The sequence below is a fragment of the Ambystoma mexicanum genome, chromosome 3p, assembly GCF_040938575.1.
Source record: "Ambystoma mexicanum isolate Mex_15411 chromosome 3p, UKY_AmexF1_1, whole genome shotgun sequence".
Classification (NCBI taxonomy): domain Eukaryota; kingdom Metazoa; phylum Chordata; class Amphibia; order Caudata; family Ambystomatidae; genus Ambystoma; species Ambystoma mexicanum.
In genome coordinates, this window is record NC_090925.1 from 312560836 (window position 1) to 312584506 (window position 23671).

At 49.2% G+C, this 23671-nt stretch overlaps 1 protein-coding gene across 1 annotated transcript in view; it reads right to left on the bottom strand.

Annotated features, from left to right (window-relative positions):
- Positions 1–23671, bottom strand: part of PRPF6 (pre-mRNA processing factor 6) — an 845164-nt gene that overhangs the window by 487670 nt on the left and 333823 nt on the right. Inside the window, exon 11 of the mRNA XM_069650843.1 lies at positions 22584–22802. Within this exon, the coding sequence (XP_069506944.1) occupies positions 22584–22802 (219 nt within the window). The remainder of the gene's footprint in view (positions 1–22583; positions 22803–23671) is intronic.

Sequence of the window (23671 nt, forward strand, 5' to 3'; positions counted from 1 at the left end):
GCTGCATGCACTTCTGCCCTTAGTTCCCCAAGTAACTGGGCTAGTTGGTCGGTATCCGAGGTTTCCATAGCGCCTGGACGGGAGTTTTGTGGTAGGCTTTGCGTTCTGTAACGCTCACCTGATTCCCGTAGAGGCGCCGGTCTTGACTGGGCGTATACCGTATCTTCAAAGGTGACGTGTAACACACGGCTGGCTCTTTGGGCTGGACCTCTGTGCACTGTATGTTTGACTCGAAGGGTAAGATGTCTTAGGTAAGTGAACGCCGTGCTCTCCATCTGCCTCGGGGCAGGGTGCTGTAACCAGTTTCTTCACTGGATAAGGGGAGCAGGCCTCTTGACTTCAGAGGACTGCTGTCCGTCGTTTACTGCACGAACGGTAAGTTTTGAGTAATTCTAATGTCTTTAAAGTCTTTGGTAATGATGTCTCTTGTTTTGCAGGGTTCCGGCGATGGTGGATGATGGGCTGAAGTGAGTTGAAGATGGAGCCCGTGTGATGAATAGAAGCGCCTGGAAGCACGTAAGTAAGCGCTTGTTGCCTGTTTCACGATGCGCTCTAACTGTCTTTTTATTTTGCAGGTACAAGTTCGGAGCGGCTGCAGGGTGCCGGAATACCCACTGGGTTAGATGTGGAAAGGAGTAATGGCACGTGAGTATTTAAGTTCCCCAATGTCTTTAAACGCACCTTGTTTTGTCTTTCAGTTGCGGGATGCAGCGCCGAAGGCCTCCGGAGCGTGCAAAGAGTTGGTAAGCTTTTGTCTTTCAGATGCCGGAATGCAGTGTGAAGACCTCCGGAGCGCACGAAGAGTAGGTAAGCCTTTGTCTTTCAGAATGCAGCGCGAGGCGTTGGTGACAGCCGATGGCCCAGGTAAGTGAAGAGCTGTCACTGAAGACCGTAATGCTAACCTGTTCTTTCTTGTCTTTATAGGTGTTGCTGAAGACTTGATTCAGGATGGTAAGCCTTTTTCCTTAGGCCCAGGATCAGATGCAGAAGACACAATGAGCGTTCTGCTGCAGAGGATGCAGAATAACGCAAAGCAAGATTCATCCATCGGGTGTGGTTTAAATAGCCTCCTGTAGTGCTTAGGTGTCTCCTTCCACAGCCACGCCTAGGTAAGAAAAGAGTTCCTGCTTTCCAGAAGAGTTCCAGTGTTCTGAACCTAGGGAGTGGCTCCTGCCCCACCCAACAGGAAAAGTAGATCCAAACAGAAGAGGATCAGAGGCTCAACTGGCAGGCAAGTAAGCAGCATGGTCTGCTGCAGGTAAGTCCACCCAAGCATTATGAGCCCGGCGCTTCCAGCGCTGGGACTGGACATATTTATGAGCCTGGTGCCACTGGCGCCAGGACTGGGTCCAAAAGGTCCCAATTGGGACTGGTTGGCACTCGGAACCTGGGTTATGAATCTGCTTCCAAGGGAGTTGGGAAAACCCTGACCTTTTGGAAGCAGAGATCATGACAGTTGGAGTCTGAAGATTCAGACCTGCAGCAGAGCTTCACCGGCGGTTCAGTCATTGTAGGGGTCCTCTTCTGTCAGCTCCTCGTCGGTTCTTTCGTTCCAGTGGGGACTCTGCCTTTCCAATCCCAGAGACCTGCTTTTTATGCAGTTATCCCCCATACACACAGCCTGGCTGTCAATCACACAGCAGGGTGGCTGTCCTGGTGGGACAGTCACCTAGCCAATCAAACAGAAGTGCGATCTGGGTTACCAAGGGAACCCATGGCAGGGGTCCTAAAACCCCTCCCTTCACATCCTGCCTATCCAGACTTTCAGGCGCCTAAGGAGGGCTTCTGCGGAGAAGCCTGCGAAAAGACGGTGAACAAAGGAACCAAACGTGGTTTGGCGCGCAGAGTAAAACACGAGAAATACATTTTCAAAAAGAAATGGTAAATAAACTCAGACAGAACCATATAAAAACGTATGTGGTCCAGCGGGTTTAAGTTCGAGGCTACCAAGATAGCCTAAAACAATATAGAAAATAGGGTAGTTACTACTGCCACCAGCCAAGTCTTGATGAAAAGGAAGCGAAACTAGGCTCCAAGAGAAACGGACAAAAAGGGATAAGTATTAACCCTTTCCAGTACTCTAAGATAGTTTGCACTGGGTCTGTGGATTTTAAAGAGACTAATAAAGTCAATGGCAACTTTACATGTTCTGGGAGACAGTAGTCAGTCCCAGAAAATGGAGTCTGAGTTGGGAAGTTTAAAAGACAACCCTGTGTCACTGCGCTGAAGGTGCTGTGTAATACACAGTAAAAAGAAGATGCCTATGGAGTAGGTGAGGCTCCACAGTCTATGAACACAAGAATGTTAAAACACACACAGCAAAACACATGTAAGAGTGGGAAAAAAGGCTCACACTCTTACCAGGTAAAAAAAAATGTATCCTAGAAATCCAGCAAAGCTGCTGAGGGACTCAGTAGGTAAGGGAAATTAGCCATTCTGGAGAATTCTCCTTAACACTTATACTAAAGGTTGGGAACTATTGCCAAGCGGAAAAGGCTGGTGCAGTCTCCCCTGGATACCGCATACAATCTTGCCTAACGATGAGGATGTGGATGGAGTGTTGTCCCCACAGGAGTTTGGTTGATTTAGACATCACCAGTTTGAGAAGGTGTGGAAACCATGGCTGTCTTGCCCACATTGGAGCTATCTGGATTAGCGTGGCTTGTTCCTGGTGAATCTTGTGCACTATTCTGCTGAGGAGTGGTGTCAGGGGGATGCAGGCGGAGCGTAAGCACATTTCCCTGACCAACTCATCCATAGGGCGTTACCCTTGGACTCTGGTTGGGGAAACCTGGACGCGAAGTATGGGCATTGTTTGTTTTGGCTTGTGGCGCAAAAGTCTAAAGGGGGATAACCCCACAGGGAAACGATACCGTTTAGATTATCTTTGTTGAGCTGCCACTCGTGTTCTTCTGGAAGTGGATTTCGGCTTAGAGAGTCTGCTAGAGCATTGAGATCCCCTGGAACATGATTAGACTAGGAACATGTTGCGCTTGAATGCCCACTTCCATAGTTTTCGGGACAGTCTGGACAGACTTGAAGAGTGTGTGCCTCCCTGCTTGCTTAGGTAGAACATGGCTGTTTGTTGTGTAGTCGCACACAGTGTGACAACATCAATTTTTACACAGTGTGACAACATCAATTCTTAAATATCTGCTTGGTATTAGGTAACCCACCTATCAGTATAGGCCTGTCCTACACAGGTTGGTAGTGTGACTGAGCAGCCAGGCCTATCTCAAGAGGGGTAAATGTGAGCTGTATAGCTGTAGCAATGAAATCCACCAATACAAGTAGCCAAGTAACACTTACACGCAAGGTTTTAGTTATAAATAATTATTTATCCGTTTTTAAATAAGCATTCTTTAAAAATGGCAATGTACTTAACAATCAAATATACTTTAAAATACTTTTCCAGAATCCACACAAAGCTAGTAGGTACTCTTTAGAGATGCTTCTTACACACTTCCTACACTCAGAGGTGACTTCACTAACTAGGATAGTAATGGCATTTATATATCACTAATACACTATGTAGATTCTGAGGTTTGTAGAAAGGAAAGGTTAAGGGAAGGAAAAAGGTTAAACAGGTTCTCAGAGCATGTGAGCACTTTAAATCTTCCAATGAAGTCTAGATAAAAACCTTTCCCAGCAATAATAGTTAAAAACTAAGTTGTAACCTACGAGTGACAGTAAGTATCAAAGTCAAATGGACTAGAAGAGTCGGCATGGAGCCAGGACAGCCAAAGTCAATTGGAGCACATTCTATGGAGCTGAGGCACTTCTTAAGATAGCAAAGGTATTGCACAAAGTTAGTGAGTTTGTTGAAGAAAAATCACTGTAGGGTTACAAGCTGCTACACTTGTGAAGGGTAGAGCTGAAGTCAACTCTAGCAAAGTAGCTACTGCAAGCGTCAACTGAGAAGAGCAAATCTAAAGACACCAAGGCAAGTACCCCAAGTCAGAACAGTACCTTTGGTTAGAAGAAGAGTGGTCCAGCTGGCTTCTTTGTGGTTGTAGTGATGCAGATCCTGGGTTCCTGGGCCTCAAGTCGTGGGGAAAAGAGGTAGGACGTCTGGAGGATTCCTGCGGCAGCAATTCAGAGGTATGCAGCTGCTACGGGCTCTTTTGAGGTCAGCGGTACTGCACGGTTTCAGCACGCGGTAAACAGCACCACTGCGTATCTTGGCTACCGGTTGGGCTTCCTTCACTCCTTGAGTCCTGCACTCTGGTGAGGGGACTCGAGCTCTGGTTGTCCTGCTTCTGGAGGGTCCTTAGGAGACTCCTGGAGCTTCTGGCCAGATTGCAGACGTTGCAATAGACTACAGATTTTGACCACTGGCACTCGGTTCCTATATACCAAGAAGTACAGCCAGTCGGAGAATGGTCCAGTGAAGTTCGTCTCGGGGTTAGTTGGTCCCACTAACCCAAGGGAAGAAGGTGTCCCTTCCAGAGCTTCTCTTGTCGATTAGAAAAAGGAGTTTCAGCACAGCAGCAGGGCTTCACAGGGCAATTCAAAGGTCCAGGAGGATGCAGCAAGCTCCGCTTTCTTGTTGCTTTCTTCGTCGGGTGTTTCTCCCAGTGGTCGACTCTGCCTCTAGTCACAAAGCCCTCGCCTTTTAAGCAGGTTTCTCCCATTCATGCACAGCCTAGGCTGTCAATCACACAGCAGGGTGGCGCTCCTCGAAGGACAGCCAGCCAATCAAGACTGGCTGCATTCAAGCATTCCTAGAGACAAAGGACAGGGGAGATTTGGGACCCTCCCTCACATCCAGTCCGTAAAAACATACTTCAACGCATAGAGTAAAACCCAAGAAAAGACCTCACAAACAGAAAATGGTCACCCAGGGGTGCTGTACTGCAGCTGAGGATTCAGCTTGAGGTAGAAAAGCACAATGGCAGGAAAAATGAAACCACTGCCACCAGCCATTTATTTTTATTTTAAATTCTTGTTTTATTGAGTTTTGTCAAACAGCGAGAACTTTGGTTTACATCTACATTTGAAGCACTTTAGTATATTGATATCATATATTTCGTTCATACATTTCAAACAACTTGGAACCTCAAGCGTAAATTATACATTTCAAATTCTGTTTTCTACCCTCTCCCTACCCCCCCACCGACTTCACATGGCCAAACAGCTTTAAGGCTGGCAGTGTTTTATCTGCAGGTTTTACCTCGAGACCCAGTGTCTATTGTAATTCAATGCGGAGCATGTTCCTTTGACGAGTATAGATTCCATCATGTAGCTTTCTAGTGGGAGCTGGGCAAATATTAATTCATAAAGCCGCTCCACTTTGGTTCATTCTGGCCCGCTCTTCCATGTAGAGCAGTGGTAATCTGCTCCATTGTGTATATATTGGCTGCAACACTTAACCATTCTTTCTGACTCGGGGTTAGGTGTGATTTCCATTTTATCGCTAAACAAGCTCTTGCAGCTAGGAGCAGAGGGGCCACAATTCCATACACTCTAGTCACTTCATCATCGCATTCTTCTAGATTGAACAGTATTAGTAGGGGCGAGGGTTCCCTCTGAATTCTGTCTAGCTGTTTGATCCATCCAAGTACCGCATTGCAATATATTTGAACTCTAGGGCATGCCCACATGTGCCAGTAGTCTGCTTTCATCCCACATTGTCGCCAGCACACCGACTCTTTTGTTTGGAACATTTTAGACAGTCTATAAGGGTCATACTGCCATCTATGTAGCAATTCGACAGCGTGGACCTTATATTGTGCTGCGATGGATGTCTGTGAGGCACCTTTACATATCTTGGCTCATGTTTCAGGATCTAGTTCCTTTCTAAAATCCCTTCCCCACCTTTTCCTCAGGTTGTCTGTCGAGCCCCTTCATGCGTCTAATAGTATTTTGTACATATTTGAGATCATCCCTTTAGTCGCTGTTGTTGGGTCTAATAGTTTTTCAAAGGAGGTGAGGTTTCTCTGAATGTTATCGCGCCATTCTCTTCTCATGAGCGTGCCTTTTAGCTGCAGGAAGGGTAAAACTGGCAGCGGATGAATTCCCAGTGCCTCCTCGAGTTCTGTGATCGAAACAAAAACACTGCCCCTCCATAGTTGTCCCAATCTCTCGAGGCCCGCAACGTACCAGGTTTGAAATTTCACATGGTCTACAATTTTGTCACGTATTCCTGGTGACCATATGTGGCTTAGAAGTGAGGGCCATGTAGTGACACCTTTCATACCCGCTCCTTCTTGCCAGATGTCCCATATTGTGCCCAGTATAGGGTGAGTTCGGAGCCTATGCACTAGCTTCTTTCTTGGGATCCATAACCACTCCACTACTGTAACCGGAGTTAGGTTGTGGTTATCCAGTTGGACACATTCTAAATCCCTTCTCCCTCTCAGATGAGGGATTAATACCCTCAGTTGAACGGCTTTATAATACAACAACAGATCTGGGAGGCCTACCCCACCCTTCTCTTTAGGTAGAGAGTATTGTTTGGTATTTTCAGCCTCTTCCCCAGCCACAGGAAATTTAAGGTAATTCTCTTTGCTTCTTTAAAAAATGCATCAGGGATTCTTATGGGGAGCATTTGGAATGGGCATAGGAACCTTGGTAGGCAGACCATTTTGATTGCGTTCGGTCTTCCCATCCATGATATTGTTAGATTTTTCCATTTCGTTAAATCTTCCCGGAATCTGATTAAAAGTTGGGGGAAATTAGCCTCATATACATCGTCCAGCTTTCTGGTCAGGTTTATTCCCAGATAGCGGAGGGTGTTATCTTCTATCACTAGTCCTAGGGATGTCAGTGCTGTAGTGTAATCGGGAGTTGGGTCTTGTAGTGGAAACAGGATGGATTTGGATCTATTAATTTTGAAACCAGATAGTGACCCGTACTCTTCAATCAGCTGGAGTGCCCTTGGTATTGATGCCATAGGGTTTGTGATGCGGATCAGTAAGTCATCGGCGTATAGGGCAACCTTGTATCTGCCACTTGCATCCCATCTACCAGGGGGTCTGCCCTGAGTACCTGGGCGAGGGGTTCTATGGAAAGCCCAAAGAGGATGGCTGATAGGGGGCAGCCCTGTCTCGTGCCTCTAGATAGGTCAAACCACCTGGGGACGTGAAATAGCCTTAACTCCCTTACAAAAGGTTGGGCCAAGGCCTACTTTCGCTAGTACTGCTTCAAGGAAAGACCATTCGACCCTATTGAATGCTTTCTCAGCATCTATCGACAGAAGCACTGGGTTATTTGTCAATGTCCTTGCTTCATGAATCAGATGGAGTGTCTTGCGCATTGTGTCTGCCCCTTGCCTTCCTAGTATGAATCCGACCTGGTCGGGATGTACCAATTGAGGCATATGGCCTTCTAGTCTTGCTGCCATCACTCTAGTGTAGATCTTTGCATCTATGTTAAGGAGGGAGATGGGGCGGTAGGAACTACACAGCCTGGGGTCTTTACCTTCTTTGGTTATTACTGAGATCAGTGCCTGCGAGAATGTGTCAGGTGCCACTCCAGTTTGTACGATTTAATTAAATAGATCGACCAGGAAGGGAGGCAAAGGTTTTATAAAATCCGGCCATATAGCCATCATTCCCTGAGGCTTTCCCCAGCGGGAGCCTTTTGATTGATTTTTCCACCTCGTCTGACGTGATGGGGCAATCCAACTCTTCTGCCGTTTGTCGGGGGGTTTCGGCATGTCTACCTTCTTTATGTATTGATCTATTTCAGTTCCCCCCTCAGATTTATACAAATGTTCATAAAATTTGGCGAAAGCCTTTGGGATATCCCTAGAGTCTATCCTATGGGGGTCATTAATTTCTTCTATAGCTGTGACCCACCTCTCCGCCCGATTGCCCCCCTCAACCTAGCCGCTAGTAGTGCATCTGCCTTGTCACCCTTCTCATAATGTTTCTGTTTAAGAAACTGCAGTTTGCGTATCACCTGTCCCTCTTCTAGTGTCTTAAGTTCCTCTCTTTTTTGTGCTGCCTCGGCTAATTTCTGGAGCCCTTCGTCGTGTGCGTTCCATGCTGCTTCGTCAAGCTGGGCAATCTCCTTCCTGAGTCTATGTTCTATCAGGGTCCTTTCCCTCTTTTTCACAGCCCCTTCTTTGATTAGAATTCCCCTCCAGGTCGCCTTTGCTACCTCCCATACTGTTCTTTTGGACACCTCTCCTGTATCATTCACCTTAAAATACTCCTCGATTCCATGTGTCATTTCTGCTCTGAATACTGTATCTTTCCAGAGTGATTCGTTGCAGCGCTACTTCAAGTTTTTTTTGTGGTAGAGCATGCAAGTCGATGTCTACTGTGTTCATGTCACGGTCTGACCACGTGATCGGGACAATATCGGAGGCGTTTACTACTTCATTCATCTAATTCGAGAGGTAGAGGTAGTCTATTCTAGTGAGGGTCGAGTGCAGGGCAGAGTAGAAAGTGAACCCTTTTTCAATGGGGTGGGAGGAGCGCCAGGCATCACAGTAGCCCGTACAGTCGCATCATCACTACATCTGTCTGTCCTCTATCCAGCGGTGGGCCTGCTTCTGGGTGTCCCGGCAGTCTATCGAGATTTGGGTCGACCCACAGGTTGAAGTCTCCCCCTATGACAATATACCCTGTTGCTTCTAGCATTATCTTCAGGATTGTGCGCTTGAGGAAGCGTGTTTGGCCAGCGCTGGGGGAGTAGAGAGTCACTAATGTGAGGGTTGTATTGTGTATTCTACCCACCACTACCAGGGTCCTACCCTCCACATCTGCCCATATCTTAGTTAATACGAAATTGAGTCCCCCTCCTCACTAATGTGCCCTTCGATGAAGGCTTCGAAGATGTTTTCGTCGAGGACTTCGATGACGTATCTGTCATGATGCCTGCCCCCGGGGACCCAGACCACGTCCAGCAACCCCGGAAGCAGGCATCAAGTTACCCCAAGCAAGCCCAACAACCCCCGCTAGGGGCTATTTGGGTGCAGTCCTGGCGCCTATGGCGCCAGGCTCATATGGAGAGTCAGTCATGGCGCCATAGGCGCCAGGCTCATAGATTAAAACTTACCTGATGCAGACCATGCTGCAAACTTGCCTGATGCAGACCATGCTGCAAGAGCTCCAAGCCAACCGAGGCTTGGAAGGGACTATTTTACCTAGGGACTATTTTTTTTACTCGGGTGGGGCTGGGAAGGAATACTTACCTGGGACTACTTTGGAGGCCATTTAAACCACGCCCGAAGAGCAGCACACGCTTTGCGTTATTCTGCATCCAGCAGCGTAACGCTCACCATGCCTGCAAGTCTGCATCCCGTTTTCTGCCACCCCCACCTCGAGTTTGGAGCTCCTAGAAAACAGGGAGAAAGAAGGAGAAAAGGTTAGAACAAGAGCAATACCTTTGATCCTTACCTGAATTCCCGATCCATCGCGCCTTCGAGCTGGAAGAAAGAAGTTATTTTATGCGCGTCGTCTCGCCTGCTGCAGCGCCGCGCTGAACTCACCGGCCTTCACAGCATCTTCACATTTCACTGCATCCTCCTGCATGTTACCGCCACACTCCGGCACCTAAGGAGAAGACGAGAACAGCAAGGTGAGCCAAAGGAATAGACAGAGGAATAGCCCCCATAGACTTACCTGATTTTACCACCAGGGGTACTATTCTTCTTCAAGGGTCGGCACAGCTTCCACTGCATCCTAGCCGAACCCCGGCCCCTAAGGGGAAACAAATGGACAGCAAGGTGAAACAAGGGACCAACAAGGGGAACCCTCCTCACCACAAAAGACTTACCTGATTTTACCGCCGGAGGCATTATTCCCAAGACTTCATACTTTCTGTCAGCGCCTGAATAAGGGAGAAAGCAACAGGTTACATATGGACATTATTTTATCGAATTGTGTTGGATAATACAAATCCTTACCAGAACATTACTGGTTGCCACAAGGAACTCTTCAGTAGGGTCAAGCTGCAACCTGCAAGGAATCGGACAAGAGTGAAAGTCAGGCATTTGAACTCTTACGAACCACATACTTACGGCGTCTTGCTGAGAATATCGGAGTCAATATTGTCCTGGAACTCACCAATTCCTTCGAGCCAGTGAAGCAACTGGTTATCTACACGCCCCTGCGCTCAATGCAGGATGGAGAGCTCATCTTTTCAAATCATCAGTTGAGACTATAAGGGGGAACATCCAAGGTGATCAGTGGGGAGAACAGCGGAGTGGGGGGGATTTACGCTCAACTCCACGGGTGGTCAATTCCCTTTCTCCACTTGCAGAAGAATATTCCTACGGGCCAAGCAAACAAAGCTAGGTGGGCCAGTCAAGTCCATCATCTCGGCCCTACGCGTCACATTGGTGGAGACCGCAGCAGTCCAGTCCAGATCGACGCGTCTGTGGGAGCCAGGTGAGAGTAACAGTATCAACGTCTAAAGTCTTTTTCTTAAAGTCTGCCTCCTGTTTATGCACTGGAAGGCTTTTCTTTCTAGGTGTTTGGGAAGAGTCCCTAGAAGACACCCTCAACAATTTCTTGTCGGATTTCCTAGTTTTAGATCTTCCCCTGTCACTTTTTTTGTGCGTAGAGGCATGATCTTCAACAGACATTTTTTAGGGTGTCTCGGCCACATTCTCAAAAATGTTCATTGATGCTCTAAATGCTTTCCACTTTTTAGGGGAGTCATGTTTTGTTGGACAAGTAATAACTTCCTCTGATGTAGTCGAGAAAGAAGAAGAAGAGGGAGATCGGTGTCGTCTTTTCTTCGCTTTTTTGGACGAAGAAGACTACTTCCTTGATCTACTCCTCGATCTGTATTTTTTATGGCGTTTCGACGAAGACTCAGCCGAGTCTTTCTTCCCTCTCGAATAAAACTTCGAGGATTCCTCCCCCACCACCAGTTTACCTCGTCTTTCTTTCAAGGCCTTATGGGTCATAGATTGACAAGAACCGCAGTCGTCGATCCGATGTTCGGACCAGAGGCACCAGAGGCAGTTACGATGAGGGTCGGTCAGCGACATTTTTCTTCCACACCTTAGGCATTTCTTAAAACCCGTTTTCAGAGTCGACGGGTTCGAAGAAGACGACATAATTTGCTGTGAAGGAAGCGCCATTTCATCACAATCCGAAGCAAAGCTAACGGAAAAACGGAATTGAAGCCAACCGGCGCGCTCGAGGCCTTTATACAACGGATGACGTCGGTGCTCGACGGAGGCAGCCAAGGGAAATCGCTGTCACTGCCTCGAGTGGAGCACCCTCTGCTGGAGAGAGGAAAAAAATTTCCGAGGCGAAACCTAAAGGTAAGGATATATCTATCTAAGATGAGGAATACGTGGGAGGACACAATCCATTCGAAAGAGACATATTTCTGAGGCTTGTGGATCTGCTTAGATAACATGCTATGCTTCCCCAGAGGAAGTCCTATGGTGCCCAAAGGTGGATAGACCAAGCAATATGTACAAAAGCAAAATCGTGTCCCTAGTTGGGGAGATCTGGGACGCAGCGGCCTAACAAGATTTCCATCTCCGCTCACACCCTGTTAGGCAAGATTGTATGCAGTAACCTTTGGGTGCACTACAACAACCCTGACTTCCTGGCAATAGGAACCCAACCTTTGGTATAAGTCTGTACTATACAGGTTGGTAGCGTGTTGAGCAGCCAGGCTTATCTCAAGAGCGGTCGATGTGAGCTGTAGGAGAATTACAGAGATTCACAGTGACAAGCATTCAAATAAACTCTTACACACAAGGATTCTTGATTAAAAAATTATTAATTTATCAGTCAGTTAGAATAAGCCTTCTTCAGAAGGGAACAATATAAAGCAACACACAAATACACTTAAAAAATACACACTCAGTTTTCAAAATCAGCAAATACCCATTTGGGATGGCACACAGGCACTACCTGCACCCTCAGGTGACTTCAATAGCTTGGGTGCTGCTGGCAATTTAGAATATTCTTGGGAGTAGTGTTAAAGAGAAGAGAGTTCAGAATAAAACAAGTATTCACAGTTATTCTTAAGTAGGTAAGTACTTTCAAAACAACTCCCCAATGCAAAGTCAGTTAACCCTTTCTTGGAAGGAAGGCACAACACATAAGCAGAAGAGAGAAGAGAGAAGAGTCATTCAGGGAGCCAGGCCTGACAATTTTAAGTTAGCAAAAGTCAAGGTGAGCTGAAGCACTTCTTGCAGGTAAGTAGAAAGTATTTTCCAATGTTTAAAAAGTCTTGGTAGAGTAGAAGAAATCAAAGTAGGGCCACAAGTGGATTAGGCTTGTGTAGTAAAGAAGCTGATAGCAACTCTACACATGTAACCAAGCGAGGCTCCAACGAGGACAAGTGGCTACACAACAAGAGGTAAGTTCTCTAAGACTTTACAATACCTTTAGGTTGAAGAAAAGTGCAGCCGATGACTTTTGTTCCTGTACAGCTCTGCAGATCTCACTGTTCCTGGGCCTTAGTCATGGGGACAAGAGGGAGGGCTTCTGCACTGCAATGGCACGGTCACCGCTTGCAACCGGCAATCTTCAAACAAGTGGAACTTCAGTGTTTCAGCTCCTCGCGTCTACCGCAAATAGCAACACTGCAGTTCTTGGCTGCCGAGATGGGCTTTCCTTGCATCTGGGGTCCAGCACTCTGTTGAGGGGGTTCAGGCTCGGTCAGTCATGCTTCCTGGGAGTCCTGAGGATCTTCCTGGAACTCTTGGCCAGCTTAAAAGCAATGCACACAAACTGGTGTTCCTCTCCCTGGCTATCCTGTTCCAGCAGCGACTGCAGTGGAAACTAGACCAGCTTCGAGAGAATGTCCAGGTGGCTTACTTTGGAGTTGATTGGTTCCAGCAACTCAAAAGGGAGAAGTTGTCCTTGCAGGGGCTTTTCTGTTGATACGAATTTGGAGTTTTAGCACAGCAGCAGGGCTTCACCGGACAAACCAACGGTCAAGGAGTTGCAGCAGGCATCCTCTTCAAGTTCTTTTTCGGATTCCTTCACCCAGTGGTCGGCTCTGCCTTCCAAGCCAAAAAGCCTCACCTTTGATGCAGCTTGCTCCCATTCATTCCAGCCTAGCTGTCAGTCACCCAGCAGGGTAGCTGTCCTTGCCGGACAGCCAGCCGGCCAATCACCTAAGAGTGCATTCCTGTCTCCTAGGAGACTAAGGCACCTCCCTTGCTTCCTGCCCCGGCCAGACACCCTGTAGCCAGAGGCGGGCTTCAATCGTGAATCCTGCAAAAAGCCAAAATGAACAAAGGGACCAAACCTGGTTTGGTGCGCAGAGTAAATCTCAAGAAGGACCTTTCCACAAAGAAATGGCGGAAAAAGAAGACCGGGCCATTTTTACAAAAATGACACCCTTGGTAGTATAATGGTAGTGAAAAGTAAACCACTGCCACCAGCCATTCAGTGAGGAAAGGGTAACATAAAAATGTTACATGAGAAGCTAGACAAAGGGGATACGAAGTAACCCCTCCAGCACCCTATTGTAAGATAGTGTGTGCGGGGTCTAGAAAGTGTAAGTAAATTCAATTTCACTTTACTGCTCTGTGAAACAGTAGTTTATACCAGAGAAGGTATTTAGACCTTTGGGAAATCTGAAAGACTTCCCTTTGTCACTGCACTGAAGGTGATGTGTGACAATGTAGAAGATGATGCCTATGGAGTTCGTCAGATTCCACAACCAAAAGAAACACAGAGTTCAAAATCACATTACAAATGCATGACGGAGTGGGGAAAAAGGGTCTCGCTCTCTACAGGTTAAAAGAATCAAGTCCTCAAAATCCAGCAAAGTTGCTGGGGGTCTCTAAGGTACAGGGAATTAGCACATTTCTGAGCATTCTCCCTAACACGCCCTTATTTCGTAATCCCCAATTCGAACCAGGGAGGGAGCATGTCACTTTTGCAAAATGGGAGGCTGCAGGATGTCAAAAGATGAGGGATATGGTGGAGGGCCAGGACATAAAAAAGTTCTAACAATGTAAAGACCACTGCGGGCTGGGAGAGGGAGAACGATTTACACATTGGTTAACAGCCCCGGGGAATAAGCAAGCAGTGATCAGGGAGCTCACTCCCTTCGAAAAGTATGTAGTGGCCAACTCAGGGGGACCATGAAATGATTTCGGCCCTATTTAAGCTTCTCTCCGATCCCCCATCGACTCAGGAATGGGTGTAAATGAAACAATTGGAGAATACCCTAGGGGGATCAATCATGGACGGACAATGGGGCAAGTTATGGAAGAGTATCCCGACCCTCACAAAGGCACTCCAGATTCGGGAAATGCAGATGAAAGTAATGGTACAATGGCCCCCAACTCCGTAGAAGCGACATATGTACTATCCATCTGTTTCCGGGGACTGCTGATGAGGATGCAGGGAAGGAGGTAGCTGGGGGTATATTTGGGGGGGGATGTCCAACACTTCGCTCTTTCTGGTTCAAGATTAATGAGGCCATGACAACCATCTTTGGCCACCACATTTGCATAGATAAGGGCGAGATAATGTTGGGCATAGGAGATATCTTGGAGACCTTACCGACGATGGCTCAAAGGAAGGCATACACAATCCTTAATGTCGCAGCATGATCGCTGGTAGCACAAAAGTGGAAAAGGTTGCAGCCCCCCACAGAGCAAGAATAGATAGCAAAAATGTGGCACTATGTATCATTGGCATGGGTGACTTATGCGATTCAAGTGAACCAAAGGAAATTCAGGGGGACTGGTACATGGCTATAAACATTCTCCACAAGGACTGCAGGGTGAACTGGTGCCCACAAAGAATCTGATACTAGACTTGATGAACAGCGGCACTTCAGGAACCATGAGAGATATCACGAAACTCAATGGTGGCTGCAGTCGGGGTGGGGGCTACGAGGTGGGGAGGGTAAAGGAGGTGGGAGGAGATGAGATAGTTATGTTGCGCTGTAACATTGTAAAACTCATTAAAAATCTCTTTAAAAAATAAATACTGGAAGGCCACCAGGGGGCGCACAAGCGATGACTGCCTGAAGACGCTGCTCCCGCTGAAACGGGGCCGTGTTGAGGGATTGAGCCCCCCCCGTCACCCTCCCCACGAAATATCTGTGGTTCTCAGTGGCGGTGAACCCCGGGGGACCCCCCCGGGCGAAAGAGCGACGCCGAAAGACCCTCAGGTGCCCGAGAACGAGGCCTCGCGGCCCAACGAGAGAATCCACGAGAGGCCCTGCCCGCCTCCAGAGCTGCGCGGGGAGTCATGGTGCGCGGTAGCCGGTGAGGCCTGCAAGCGCGCCTAACCTCTCCACCCTACCCTGGTCACAGAGCACGCCGGCGCTCCGGCGGGAACTCCACCGTCGGGTCCCCGCGGCACAGGAGAACGGTACCAGCGCGGAGCAGAAGCCCCAGGCGGCGACTCGAGCCACGGACCCACCAAAGGAGAGGCAGCCCGCTTGACCCGAGCTCCCGAATACGGAATCGAGCAACAAGGACACTGAGTCCCCGTCCAGCAGACCCTGGCGAGGGCCATCAGAGCGGTGGACAGCGGACAACAGCGGGACATGGCTGGTGAGAGGCCCAGGCGGGAGGAGACTTACGCAGGTGGTGGCCCCTGGGCTCCTTCCCAGGGCGAGTACCCGCCTGGAGACGAACTCCGAAGTAAACATGGCCGATAGCATCTAACCAGCACGCCGTGGGCGCTGCGTCCCCCTTCCCTGGGGGCCTAGCCTGGACCCTCATCTGATCATAATTTGAGACACATCGTCGCCACCTCCCAACCACAGGGACAGACGACCACAAGCAGCGGGGAAAAGGGCGTGTAAAGAGTGTGAGGCCCCCATCGGAGGCCGGTGGGGCATGTGCCCGCTCAAAGATAGCTCCCCACGGAGAGTTCTTGCCCGAAGGAGAGAGGGTAGTCTCCCAGCAGGGTCATCGCTCCTGGCCCCCCGAGGACCACCGGCCGGAGGGAGAGAAAGGGAGAGAAAGGGAGAGAAAGGGAGAGAAAGGGAGAGAAAGGGAGATCGGATGAGCTGGCACCACACACTCCAGGAGTACCGCTACCAGGACGCCAGAAGGGAGATTAGCGGCCCGGAACGGACAACCAGAATGTCCCAGCCCGAGACCTCGCCCTCACCCACCCTTACAATGGAAAAGGGCTTTGCCTCGGTCCTGCAGGAGATCAGAGACATGCGGGCGGACATTGCTCAGAAAATGGAGAACATGGACCGTAGGGTGGACAAGGTCGAGGACAGACTGTTGCAGCTGGAGACCAACCAGTCCTCAGCAACGACCCAAGAGATGGACATGTCCCTGAGAATAGCCGCTCTAGAAAAAAGAGACAAGGAGAGGGCCAGGCAAATGGATGATTTCGAAAATAGAGAACGGAGGAACAACCTCAGAATCTTTGGGGTGCCGGAGTCAGAGAGAGAAACGGAAAGAGAATTAAACCGGGTGGTGAGGGACATCATCACCCTCCTTTTCTCGGACGAGATGACGACCGAACCAACGTTTGATCGGGTCCACAGAGCGGGGGGCAGAGCTGGGGGCCCCTGGTCAATTCTAGTCCGCTTTCATTACTACATTGAGAAAGCGAAGGTTCTGGAGGAGGCCAGAAAGACACGGGAGATTACCTGTAACAATGCACAAGTGTCCATTTTCCAGGACCTCTCTTCATACACGCTGGCCAAACGCAGGATGTGCCGCCCTCTAAAACAAATGCTAAAAGAGAAGGGGGTGCACTATAGATGGGGGTACCCCTTCTCCCTCTCGTTCAAGTACGAGGGTCAACGGTCGACCCCGACTACAGAGGAGGACATAAGGGGAGCCATCCAACAGTATGTGTCGGACACGTCCCCGCGGAATGAACCGACAGGATTCGCAGCGGAAGGAGCCAGAGAACGCAGGCCACAAGGAGAGAGGAGAAAGAAGACGGGTCCATGGAAATTTAAGAAACTGAACCCGCCGTCCCTGACGACGGACAGGGAGGACGCCGACCCCGGACACGGAGGAGCAGGCCGGTCGGGCCTGGGGTAGTCTGGTAGCTGAAACACCAATCTGGAAGTGAAAAAGGGGTATGGGGAACCGGGCAAAGAACTTGGTTCACAATCACAACGTCCGGCCTGGCTCAAAGACGAGTTGACTTCCAGGACCATGGGGTCCAAGGACGTAAGGGGTCTCCCAGAACAGCAAGTATGTCGGCTACCTGGGGGAGGGGGCTTACGGTGTGCAGGGGGAAAAGGGGGGGCTCAAGGAGGAGTGATTTTTGACATTAGCCCAGCTGGAGGTGGTAGGCTGGTGGTCCGGCCAATTACCAGCAATGGTGGAACTATTTGGCTGGACGCCGGGGTGGGGGGTGGGGGTCGAAGGTATAGTTGGGGTTGTTCAGTTCGGAGGGGGGACCAGGGGGCAGTTGGGGACAGGTTTAAGGCCCACCTGGGGGGCGGGGGGAGGGGCCAAGGGAGATCAGGTTATAACACAAAAGGAGCAGGAAAGGAAAAGTGCCATGAATCAGCTATCCAGTAAGATGTTGATCCTAGACAATGGCTGAGGATCTGCCTGCCCTGGGCGTGGGTTCCCTTAATGTGCGGGGGTTGAACACCCCAACCAAGAGATCCTTAGTCTGCAGGGAATTCAGGAGGGCAAAGCTTGACCTGCTCTTTCTTCAGGAAACACACTGGGCTCAGGGGAAGGAACCGAAATTGCGAGGAAGCGGGATCGGGGAGGTCCTCAGCGCATCCCACAGAACCAAGAAAAGTGGGGTAGCCATACTGCTAGCAAGGGATGTTGGCTTTGAAGTGGAAGCCACGGTGAAGGACCCAGAGGGCCGATATCTGTTGGCAAGGGGCTCTTTGCGGGGCTCCCCTCTGACTCTTGCAGTTGTATACGGCCCCAATGAAGGCCAGGCGCAATTCTGGGAGGGAGTGAAGGACAGAATGAAATTGTTTGTTCACAGGATGTTGGTGGTGGGGGGGGGGGTTTCAATATGGTCCTAGACCCAACCGCGGATAGAAAGCGCTTGGGGCCCCAACCCATTAGGGCTGCATATGAAACCATGGCCCGTACCTTCCAGAGGATCAACGCAGAGCTGGGCCTGGTGGACACCATTCCGACTCCCAGGACAGGGCTCCCCTCCTTCACATACTACTCAGCAATCCACACATCATACTCCCGTATAGACTACATCCTGGTAGATGAATCCCTTCTTCCACATGTCTCTGGCCACAGGGTTGACCCGATCCCTAGTTCCGACCACGTTTTGGTCCGTACCACCATAGTAGGGGGATGGCGGAGTGGCGGCAGAGGGCGCTGGAAATGTAATGACTCCCTGTTGAAGGACGAAGTTCTGGCACAGGCAGGACGCCATCTCCGAGTACTTCGAGTTGAACGACAATGGCGAGGTGGGCACACGTGCTGTGGGACGCCTTCAAGGCGACCTTACGTGGGGTCCTCATTAGAATGGGAGCCCAGAAAAAGAGGGAGAGGGAGGCCCAGGAAAAATCCCTGAGGGAAAAGATAGCCCAACTTCAGCCGGGTGACCTCCCCGAGGCACCCCTGGAAAGGGATCAGATTGCCTCCCTAGAAAACTAAAAACTCCAGTTGAAAGACCTCCTGCTACATAAGACTGAGCGGAGCCTCCAACTAGTGAAACAGAAATATTATGAGAAGGGGGACAGAGCTGACAAAATCCTGGCCTGGAAACTCAGAGAGATTCAGAGGAACAGAACGGTGAAGGCAGTGAAGAATGATCGGGGATCATTAGATCACGACACCCCAAACATTGGAGCAGCCTTTCGCCGTTATTATGAAAAGTTATACTTGTCAGAATATGACAGGGATGACACCCAGATTGAGGGTTTCCTGGACTCCATCCAGATCCCGTCCTTGACAGGTGAAATGGCGGAGGGTCTAGAGGGCCGGGTGACGGAAGAGGAGGTGGAGCACGCGATCAGTGGGATGAAGGTGGGAACGTCCCCGGGGGAAGATGGCTTCTCCGTATACTTCTACAAGAGGTTTCGGGCTAGCCCCACATCTGGTGAGGGTGATTAACGGGATGTTGGAGGGGGGGGCTCTCTGCCGGATACCATGATGAGGGCCATAATCGTGGCTCTGCCCAAAGAGGGCAAAGACCCCACTGAATGCTCCTCATATCGCCCGATTTCCCACCTCAATATAGATGTTAAGATCCTGGCCAAGGTGATAGGCAAACGGATGGAGGGCATAATGCCCAAGCTGGTTCACGGGGATCAAGTGGGGTTTATAGGGGGTAGGCAAGGCTCTGATAACATCAGGAAGACGATAGACCTAATCCACCATGCCCAAGAATCAGACCTCGAAGCAAGTCTGCTTTCCCTGGACTCCGAGAAAGCTTTTGACAGGGTAGAGTGGAGGTACATGCAACTCCTCCTCCGTCGAATGAGCTTCGGGGCTCACATCAGGAACTGGGTTTCCGCCCTATACGGGGCCCCAGCGGCGAGAGTGCAGGTGAATGGAGAACTTTCCGACTCATTCCCTCTCACGCGGGGGAAGCGGCAGGGATGCCCACTCTCCCCTTTAATATATGTCCCGACGATGGAGCCCCTGGCCATAGCGGTCCGAGCCCACCCCAACATTAAAGGGATTAAAAGAGGAGAGGTGGAGTTCAAGCTCTCCCTGTTTGCTGACGATATTCTAGCATACCTGGTGGAGCCCAGCTCCTCGCTTCCCCCCCTCCTGTCCCTGATGACGACCTTTGGGCAATTCTCGGGGCTAAAAATTAACGCATCAAAATCAGTGTTACTCCCTATGAGGGCTCAGGACCCGGGGCTGGACCGCCGGGATAGGTGTGCGGGTATTGTGGTGGGGAGGGACTCCATTAGGTATTTGGGTGTGCTCCTCACGAGAGATCTCTCAAAATTGGCTTTGGAGAATTATGGGCCCATTATGGCGGAGATTAAATCAGAGGCGGTGGTGAGGTATGATCCTGTCCTGATACGGGCGCATGACAGCGGTGAAGATGAACATCCTCCCAAGACTGCTGTACCTTTTCACGGCACTCCCAACGGGGGTCCCTGACCAGATGTTTCGAGACTTACAGAGAGCAGTCCGAGTGTTTGTATGGCAAGGGCAGAACCCGAGGATAGGGAGGGCCATTCTAACGTTACCTAGGGAGGAGGTGGGTTTCCGGACTTCCTTCTCTACCACCGGGCCGCCCAGCGAAGGGTCCTGTTGGAGCATATGAGGGAGGGGATGGGCACCTATTGGTCTTATCTGAAGGACATGGATGCGAACCCTCTGAAAATACGCGACCTTTTGTGGTTGCCGCGTAAACACATCCCAAATAAACTGCAGACCCACCTAACCCTGGGAATACTTTGGTCGATCTGGAAAGAAGGTCCCACAACTGCACACCTCACTTCAAGGCCCTCCCCGATGTCTTCGCTCTGGGGCCACCCGCTCAAACTAGGTAACAGGGGATTCAGGAATGCCCAGTCCTAGTCGGATGGGGGGGCTGGAATGGGCGGGGCAACTGTTCAAGGAGGGCGAGTTCCTCGAATACGAGGAGCTGCAAGATGCGCTTGGGCGGGGTCTCTTTCAGTCTTTGAATACTTGCGTCTGAAGGGCATCCTCTGTGACCAGACTTGGGGCCTTAATCTGCCGAGACAGTTGACCCCCTTTGAAAAGTTACTAGACACGGCCACAATAAGGAAGGGGGTAGTATCCAAAATGTACCAGATATTGAATAAAGTTAACTTGGAAGGGAGGAGAGGGTTTCGGGGGTTCTGGAATGACTTGGCAGGAGAGGCTCTCTCGGAGGACGCATGGTCCAGGGTATTTAAAATAGCATTCCATGGGAACCTGTTTACGTCGGACATGGAGCACAACTTTAAGATCCTACAGGGATGGCATAGAGACCAATTGAAGTTATCCAAGATGTTCTCGGGGGTGTCCCCCAGATTCCCAAGAGGATGTGGCCAAGTGGGGACGAGGGGTCACATGTGGTGGTTCTGCCCTAAGGTACAGGGGTTCTGGGAGAAGGTACGGGGATGGATGGCGGAGGTCACCGAGGAACTACTCCCACTCAATCCGTTGACGATGTTGTTGGGCCTCCCGGCGGAGGAGGCGGAAATATATAGGTACCCAAGAATGTGGGAGACCATGTTGCGAGCAGGAAGAGTGGCCCTAGCGCAAAGGTGGAAAAGCCCGGAGACCCCTCTAAGGAAGACTGGCTAAAAAAACATAAGAACATGTTCCTCATGGACAAGCCGACGGCCATGGTAAACAATAAATCGCGCACCTTCCAGGCAAATTGGTATGAGGTTTACCAGGCATGGGGGTGGGATGCTCACTGACATCATGTGGACAACATGGGACGTGAGGGCGATGGAGCCCAGAGAGTACCACTCAAGGACAATGGTGTAACCCACGGCCCGGGAGACAGCGGATCCGTCTAGGCCAGCATTTACGGGAAAGCATAGCAAAGCTCCAAGGCACCGAACTATGAGTACTGAGGACGACTCCTGCGATTGGTTCTTCGATGGGACACTGATCTGGGGGGCGGGGCAGAGTTGGGGAGGGAGGGGAAGGAGACCACGGGGGTTTGATAATGAAGTTAAATGTGATATTCATATTGCTCCCGGTGTTGTCATTGTTTTTTTTCCTGAAAAATTACCAATAAAACCAAAGTTTAAAAAAAAAGAAATAAATAAATACTTCCAATAAAAGAAAAATAGAAAAAATACATGTATCATCTTGCACCCCCTGCTTTCATCCTCATAGCTCCATGGATATGTTTGGACCAATAGTACACATAGTACCAGAAGAAGAAACTACTATTTTAACTGTCCGATTGGAAGAAGTAAACGTTTATCTTTAAATGTGCAAGAATAACTATGTGCAAAGAATAAATATTACAAAAACATTTCAGTTTTTCAGTTAAAACATTTTTACTCGCTTATAAACTACTCTCATTGGGAATTGGACTTGCATTTTTACTCCCTAAAAATCATTTTACTCCCAATTTCAAAAAATAGGGAATAAAATGCCCCCACTTGCAAATCTTATCTGGAGCACTGATTGTACCTTTTGATTTCCTATGTTAATGTGAGGGTCTGCTGCATTTTGGATACAAGGTCAACTTATTTTATTTTTATTTTCATAGGTAGGGACATTCTCTTTTGGTTAGGGCACAATAGGACTTTTTCCAAAACCCTTTTCCTTCAATAAAAACGGCGAATATTGAGAGCATTGCAACGTTGTGTCCGCCTCTCATTGCTGACCCCCTCAAAGCAGGCAGGAGGACAGAGAGAAGGGCGGGCAGGAGGGCGCTGCGTCAGCAGAGAAGGGGGGGCGCTGAGCCAGCAGAGAAGGGGGGGCGCTGAGCCAGCAGAGAAGGGGGGGGCGCTGAGCCAGCAGAGAAGGGGGGGCGCATTGGGTAAACAGAGGAAAGGGCATTGATTGACAGAGAAGAGAGGTGCGGTGGGTGAACAGAGAGAAGAGGTGCGGTGGGTGTACAGAGATAAGAAGTGCTTTGGTGGACGAGAGAAAGGGTGCAGTGGCTGGAGGGAAGGAGTGCGGTAGATGGAGATACCACATAGCTCCATCTTGGCAGTCTTTGACTTAATTGCCCAAGTCTGAGGGAAGTGCTCCATCCCAGAACCTGCAAAAAATGTGATTCTGAATTCTAACAGTGCAGCACATCCTGGAGTGCTCCTTCCAGTACCTGAATCCACTGCTCACGGTTAATCTCCACCCCATTGGCCCGCAGTGACGTGATGGCTCGATCTATGATCTTCTCCACCATCTGTGTGTTTCCATTGGCTTCCTCTAGCTTTGCTGCAGTGATCCAGATGTGACGGTCTGTTGGAATGTTCTCACGGGCTTTATTCAGTACTTTTCGTGCATTCTCGTAGGTCTCCAGACGGGCTAAAGCAAGCCACAGCTACAAATCAAGGAGAGCAGAGAAAATTAAATATTATAGCACATAATAATTATCAGCAATATCACTGATGGAAGCAGAACATCCACAGCATTTGAAGCACAGGTGGGAGGCACATTATGGCATGCCTGCAACCATTACTGTTCATTCCCACACATTTGGGATCTGTGCTCCTTCTGATATGGGCACAGGAAAGATCATGTGACATACAATATATGGTGTCCAGTCAGTATGTCGAATGCATTTTTTCGAATGCAAAAATGTTGAAAACATGTTGAAAAAAAATATTCGAATGTAGCATTTTTTTTATTTAATACGTTTTTTGGGGGTTTCGTAAGTAAAATAAAGTGTAAAAAAAAAACAGGGTTTTGGGGGGGGCCCCATTAAAAAAAAATTTAAAAAATGAAACATTCGAGAAAAAAAATTTGACTTAATGTTTGACATTTTTGCATTCGAAATAATTGAATTCGAAATATTAACTATAAACCACAATAAATAATACTCGCAATAAAAATTGGGTTTAATCCCATCTAGTGAGTGATTTCACCATGTGTTCAAAGCACAGACTATAGGTGTATGCACATTTTCAGTTGAAATCCCCCTTTCTCGCGAATGATTTTAGCCACAAGTCAAGAATTGTGTCAATTTACAAACAAATCAGTAATTCCACATTATCAATTCAACTTTCTTCTATTCTCATCTTACTTGATCTTTCAGCTGCTTTGGATACCGTGGGCTACAGTACCGCCTTTCCACACTTCGGTCTATGGGTTTCTCTGGTACCGGACTTTCTTGGTTCAATTCACATCTGTCCAATCAGTCTTTCTCAGTTTCGGGGGGTGGCTCTCTCGTGCCCTTGTTTCCTTTTGCCC